This window comes from Nyctereutes procyonoides, unplaced genomic scaffold (genome assembly GCF_905146905.1).
Source record: "Nyctereutes procyonoides isolate TBG_1078 unplaced genomic scaffold, NYPRO_anot_genome, whole genome shotgun sequence".
NCBI classification, from domain to species: domain Eukaryota; kingdom Metazoa; phylum Chordata; class Mammalia; order Carnivora; family Canidae; genus Nyctereutes; species Nyctereutes procyonoides.
Genome location: NW_026575139.1, coordinates 19,082,752 through 19,090,160, shown reverse-complemented (window position 1 = coordinate 19,090,160; position 7,409 = coordinate 19,082,752). Strand labels below are relative to the sequence as shown.

The 7,409-nt window shown below is 32.6% G+C and overlaps 1 protein-coding gene across 1 annotated transcript in view; it reads right to left on the bottom strand.

The window, feature by feature from the left end:
- Nucleotides 1-356: 356 nt before the first annotated feature.
- GTF2A1 (general transcription factor IIA subunit 1) overlaps nt 357-7,409 on the bottom strand; it is a 45,713-nt gene continuing 38,660 nt past the window's right edge. The window contains exon 9 of the mRNA XM_055304451.1: nt 357-4,570. Coding sequence (XP_055160426.1) covers nt 4,463-4,570 — 108 coding nt within the window. The 3' untranslated portion in view covers nt 357-4,462. The remainder of the gene's footprint in view (nt 4,571-7,409) is intronic.

Genomic DNA, 7,409 nt, shown 5'->3' with positions numbered 1-7,409 from the left:
TTTATAAGCAAATATGCCCTCAAATAATTTTATCCTAAGTAACCTATTCTTTGGAGTAGGATTACCCATTTATTACAATGTTTAGTAACATTTCATTGGTGTGAATTTAAATTCCAATTTAAATTCCTGTGTGCCTGGAAAATATAACTATTCTTCTTATACTAAGAATCTGTAACACAGTTTAGTATTTCTAATTGACATCCCAACCTACTTATTTTAAAGGTATAGAATTTAACGATACCCTTTTGATAAGTGGAACTGACAATTTAAAGCATTTCCCTTTCTAAATTGTATATTTTTATTCAGTTATCTATATAACAATGTTATATACTAGTAAGCAAAGCAAGCAACATTACTCTTTTTTAAATAACATCTTTAATTAAAGTTTTTGCAAAGGTAAAATATTAAACTTAAAATAGGTCTTAGTACATCAAAATACTAAGTTCTCTAATTGTATTCCAAGATGGTCTTTAAAACATAATATCCTGTATATCACAGAAGAGCAACCTTGATCTGCAATTGTACAGAATGAATTTTACAAACATAATAAATATATTTACGCCCTTACACATAACAGTATGTACAACAGCAGTTGACAATAGTAGCTCAGAACAGCAAAAGGATTAGCCCCTCCCCCAAAATTGTAGCCCTGACACATACTGGACCGATTTAAGGAACCTTAACTAAAATAGTAGTTACTAATTCAATGTAGTTCTTCCCTTCAGAGAAGAACGTTTCTCTTGTTCCTTAAAATAAACACAAATATTAAGTTCGGTGTATTCTTCCTTAAATCATAAAAAATGACAAAAGATAGGCTAAGGCAGGCTTAAAAGGGAATTATAAACTTCAGAATAATTTCCATAGCATAATAGATTAAAATGCAAAACTATTTAATATAAACTCATGAGGAACTATTTAAAATAACTAGGTTTTAACCAATGAATTCAAAATGTGAAATAGCTGACTCAGACATAGGTGGGAAACAGACATGAAGTAAAATGAAAATGTACAAAGATGGATCAATAAAATATCCCATTGCACAAAAGTTCAAAAAAGTTCAAGATGAAATAATCTGAAAATATAGGAATTTTCTCAAGTGGAAGAAAATGCTAAGTTATATAAAGGGAACTCCCAAGAGGAAATTATGTATGTTTTCCTGTACAAGGCATATTTACCTTTTGAAAAGAATGGTGACGTTATTGCTATAAGATAACCAAAAATTACTCTCAGAGGGAGACAACCCTTTTTTATTCCTCCATAAAAACCAGGAAAAAAAAAAACCCAAATCTTTGATTTTCAATATAGCAAAAGAAAATCTTTATACAAAAGCTATTATATTTTTATGTTCTTGCTAAAACCAGAATCTATTAGAATATGCTCTTCAAGAACACATTTTAGTCACTATACACACCGCTCAGATCCTGATGTATTCCTAAGAATAACATCAAGATGGCTTTGATTTTGAGAGGCAACAATATACATGTGATATGATGGCATTTAATTAACAGAATGAAATGCGAACATTTAAAAAAATATAAAAGCCCAATATAAAGATCCCCCTCATATAACAGACATTTTACTCTAGAAACTAATTGCACATTAAAGTTGTTTTAGCCAAATGTGGCTCTCCACAGAAATTAAATGTGCTCTCAGGCAATTCAAATGGTCTGATTATCGAAATGACCACCAAAAAGAGTACATATACTGAAAGGCACACACTTCCACACTTTACCTACTAATTTTGTGTAAATTTTCCTTAGCACTATTAACATTAATCTTGTTTTTGCAATAAAAGGTGCCATAACCATCTGTGCAAATTTAAACAAATCCTTTTCTGAAACCTTCTTTTCATAATGTCAAGTCTGAACTATTTTCCCTCTTTGAAGAAACATGTTATTTTCATTTTAAAATTCTGAAAGTGGGAATCCTTGCCTTTTTAAAGGAATGACATTTTATGGAACTAAATGAAATGATTTGTTAAATACAAATGTAAAAGCATGATTAAGAATTCAAGTACAGTAAAAGATAAGCAAGTGGCATTCTTATAGCAAGCCACTATAATAAAACCAAAACATTCTATTTGATTAAAAAGGAACACGATGCAGTAATATATAAGAGCACAATTTGGTATGCAGTGTTGTTTGGACCGGCTTTCAGAATTTTCACAGGTAAAAGAAAAGCATTTGCCAACTATGCCATAATTAATATGCAATACACAGGTGCAAATACAAATGGTTATTTCCTGCTTCAAAATAACCTTAGTGAGTCACTCTGAAAGCAGTGGTTGTTCATGTTTGAAAATAACGTTATAAAAACAGGCCAGTATACAATTCTACTATGAATACAAATGTTTGTCTACATGGAGGGCCCAAAATATGAGCTGTATATCATATAGTAATCCAAGGTTCAGTAGCAGAAGAACTACAATATAGCCAAAGGGTTTCAATCAACATTGCAGCACTGCTAAGCTTTTATAGGTAGTTCAGGTAGTTGACTTCTTCACTGGGTAAATATAAACCTACTAGCAACTATACTGAAGGACAACTGAACAACAGAATTTCTGTGATTTCATACCCTCCCTTCTCCCAGTCTCATTAACAAAAAAACAAATAACTGTGTGCTTTGAGAGTAGTGGGGTAAACATTAAAATTCCCCTCCAAAAAACTAAATTAATATAGTAAAAATTAAAACCGTCTTACCAGTTAATGGAATCTAAATAAAACCTAACTACTAGCATGCTAGAAACCATCATTTACACCAAAGTTCAGAACATAAGTTAAAGGGACCAAGTTGGTACGTGGTGTGGAAAGTAGGCAAAAAAAAAAAAAAAAAAAAGACTAGACTTTTTGAGAAGTTTGAAGATTTGTGTTAAAAAGAAACATGTAATAGCTCACAGTTTTTCTTTGCAATTAAAGTGTTTCTATGTTATTTCTGGAAACACACACAAAGGCGAATAAAAGGAAGACAAAAATGGAAGACAAAAAAATCAAAATATAAGTAACTTAAACACACGTGAAATTTGTCAGATAGACCATGAAAAAGAATTAGGTATAAGAAAACATAGATGAAGACAAGTGTTCCTACAGTTCTCCCAGGCAACTAGCTCACATAGAACACAGCACTGCCATATTGTTCCTTAGAGCCCCTTACAGAATACAGAACTGTGCATTCTTAATATACATATTAAATTTCTATTATTCTTAATATACAAGTCAAATTTCTATGCTTTCTTCTCGATGTGCAAACTGGAGCCCATGTCTACATTACCAATGGCCTGGAAGGGCCACCAAATAAGAGAGAGGTAAATATGTACTTAGTGGCCCAACCCCTTATAGCCCCAAAATTTCTCCCTCAAATTACAAAGTTGCAATTAAAAAATTTGTTCAATTAGAATACTTTTTAAATTCTTTACTAGTAAACACAAGAAACTTTTATAATTACTAAACTGTTTAAGAAAAACCCAGGTCCTCACTACCTGTCCAATGCTTCAATCAATGCACAGGATGTTATCTGAATGTTTGCTTAGCTTAAAGATTAAACACATATATAAGCATATACTTCAGCCCTAACAGGGAAAAAAATCTGTATCTATTCTTATGTATGTAATTTCAGCTAGATGGTATCGGTGAAATGAAACTGTATTCCTGAGGAGCCACTCTGGGGTTTCTTTTTAAAGTATGGGACTAAAAGAAACAAATATTTTTCTGTAAGGAAACCAAAAGTTGTCAATTTAATTCTGCTCAACTCTATGAGGCCCAAGTCTTTAAATTACATTTAATGAGTACAAAAACCTAATTAAGTAAATATCCATTCCTGGGTCAAATTTTGTCTCCAAACTGTGATCACTGATTACTTCCTTTAACTCTTAAACAGATGTTTCATAAAGCAGGGAAGGAAGAGGTATATATTACTGAGGGAGAAAAGCTAGTAAAAATATTTAAGACCTATTATGAGAGTTCTAAATTGTTTCCTTATACAAGTGAATTAAAATTCAACACCATAATTCTTACCCTTTTGTAAAAAGCTCACACGCAATTTTTACCAAATATAACCACATACAATAAGCAGTTTCAGTTCAATCTATCAAAAGGGAATTTTCTTCAGTTCGTTCCAACAAGTATCTTCTGATTGAACCCAAGTTGGAGGAAGGAATATAGACAAAGCTTTACATGCTAATTACTGGTGGCAGGTACCTGTATTTAAAATCAACAATTATGGTTTCCAAAACCCCAACCTCCCCACCCCAACAACCCCAGGTGCTACAGTTCCATGGCTTGCCAGTTAGAAGTAGTGTCTATGTTGTCAAGGTCTCTTTGTTCCAGTAGCTTTGATTCTACTGCACTTTTCTGACATGCAGAAGTTAAGTTTTGGTTGGTGTATATGTCCCAAGTTTCAAACTGTCCACTTTAAATTTTTTTTTAAGTTTCTTTTGTTTTATTTATAAAAGAGAAGAACCAACTCTTCACCATTCTGCATCTCCGATGGCTTTGGAAAATATATAATCTCTTCCATTAAGATTCATTATACCATCCTTGAGATGAAATTTCCATTTGTTTTTACTTCTGTGTATCTAAACAAAAAAAGAACATAAGAGATAGAGTCAAAAAACAGAGGAAACACAAATCCCATTCATACACCAAAATCTTTGTCTTGTAATTAGTGCATTTATAAATTGTTTAATTGACATATAATTGATATTTAACATTACTTACAGCTGCACATGATTATTTGTATATATTACAAGGTTATAATAAGCCTAGTTAATACCCATCATCATATATAATCACAATTTTTTTCTTGTGATGAAAACTTTTAACATCTACTCTTTGGGCAACTCTCAAGTATATAATTTGGCATGAAGTATAGTTATCATGCTGTATATCACACCCTTATGATTCATTTATTTTATAACTTCAAGTTAGCACTTTTGACCCCCTTCACACATCTGCCCCAATCTCCATCCTAAGGCCTCTGGCAACCACCATTCTGTTCTCTGTATTTATGAGTTCAGTTTTGTTTTGGTTGGTTGTTTTGGAAGTCAGATATAAAAGTGAGATCATACAGTATTTGTTTTTCTCTTATTTCATTTAGCATAATGCTCTCAAGATTCACTCCTGTCATGACAAGATTGCTTTCTTTTTTTATGGCTGAATAATATAACATCATGTATATATAAATATATACCACATTTTATTTATCCCTTCATCCATCGATAGACACTTATGTCACTTCCATGTCTTGGCTGTTGTAAATAATGCTGCAATGAACATGGGAGGATATAAACTTTTCAGAGTTAGTGTTCTCCTTTCCTCTGAATATCTATTCAGGAAGCTGAATTACTGGATCATATAGTAGTCCTATTTTTTATTTTTCAAGGAACCTCCAAGCAGTTTTCCATAGTGGCTGTAACAATTTACATTTCTACCAAAAGTGTACAAGGGTTCCCTTTTCTTCACAACCTCACCAACACTTGTTATTTCTTGTCTTTTTCATAACAGTCATTCTAACAGGTATGAGCTGATATCTCGCTGTGGTTTTGATTTGTGTTTCCCTGAAGAATAGTGATATTGAGCATGTACCTGCTAGCCATTTTATTTTTTCTTTGGAAAAATACCCATTCAGTTCTGCCCATTTTTGAAATTGAACTGCTTTTTTGTTACTGAGTTGTATGAGTTCTCCATACATTTTGGATATTAACTCTATATCAGATAGATGATTTGCAAATATTTTCTATTCTGTAGATTGTCTTTTTCATTTTGTTAATGGTTTCCTTTGCTATGCAGAAGCTCTATAGTTTAATGTAGTCCTGTTTATTTTTGCTTTTGTTCCCAAATCTAAAACATTACCAAGACCCATGTCAAGGAGCTTATTACTCCCTATGTCTTCTTCTAGTTTTATGGTTTCAGATTTTACATTTGTCTTTATCTTGAGTTGATTTTTTGTGTATGTTTTAAGACAGTGGTCCAGTTTCATTCCTTTTTGCATGTGACTTTCCCAAGACCATTTATTGAAGTGACTATCCTTTCCCCATTGTATATTCTTAGCTCCTTTGTTGTATATCAACTGAATACATATGTTTGGGTTCATTTCTGGGCTCTTTTCTGTTTCACTGATCTGCATGTCTGATTTTATGCCAATAGCACACCGTTTTAATTCTTAAAGCTTTGTCATATAGTATAAAAATCAGAGAGCATGATGCATCTCTCTTAAGATTGCTTTTCAGGGTCTTTTGCATTTCAGGATTATTTTTTTCATTTCTATGAAAAACGCCACTGACATTTTGATTTGGATTGCACTGAATCTGTTGAATCTGTAGATCACTTCAGGTAGTACAAACACTTTAACAATATTTTTTCAAATCAATGAGCACAAAATGTTTTTCCATTTATTTCTATCTTTTTCAATTTCCTTCATCAATGTCTTATAGTTTTCAGTGCACAGGTGTTTCATCTCCTTGGTTAAATTTATTACAATGTACCTCATTCTTCTTGATGCAATAAATGGGATTGCTTTAACCTCCCTTTCTGATAGTTTGTTAACATATAGAAATGCAACATATTTTGTATACTGATTTTGTATCTTGCAACTTCACTGAATTTATTACTTCTAACAGTTTTTCGCTGTAGTCTTCAGGATCTTCTATATTATATAGAAGATATAATATTATGCCATCTATAAATAGTGACAGTTTTACTTCTTCCTTTCCAATTTAGATGCTTATTTTTTCTTGCCTAACTAGTCTGGCTAGAACTTCTAATACTATGTTGAATAAAAATGGCAAGAATAAGAAAAAGCATTCTTGTCTTGTCCCTGATCTTACAGAAAAAGCTTTCAGCTCTTCCCCTTTGAGTGTGTTACCTGCAGGGTTGTCATATATGCCCTATATTATGTTGAAGTAGGTATGTTCCCTCTAACAACCACTTTGTTGAGAGGTTTTTATCATAAATGATGTTGAATTCTGCCAAATGCTGTTTCTGCACTAGTGAGATAAGATTTTTATGCTTCATTTTGTTAATGTGATCAGTTACCACATTGATTTGTGTGCGTTGTTGAATTATCCTTGGATCCCCTGAAATAAATCCCACTTGGTCATGGTCATAGTATATGACTTAATAGACTGTTGAATTCAGTTTGCTAGAATTTTGTTGAGGATTTTGGCAACTGTGTTCATCAGGAATACTGGCATATAATTTTCTTTTCCTGTGGTGCTCTTGCCTGGTTTACGTGTCAGAGCAATACTGACCTTGTAAAGTGATTTTAAAGTGTTTCCTCCTCTTCTGTTTTTGGAAAAGTTTGAGAAGGACTGGTATTAATTCTTCTTTAAGAATTTCTTTTTTAGGGCAGCCCGGGTGGCTCAGCGGTTTAGCCCCGCCTTCGGCCCAGGGTGTGATCCTGAAGACCTGGGATCG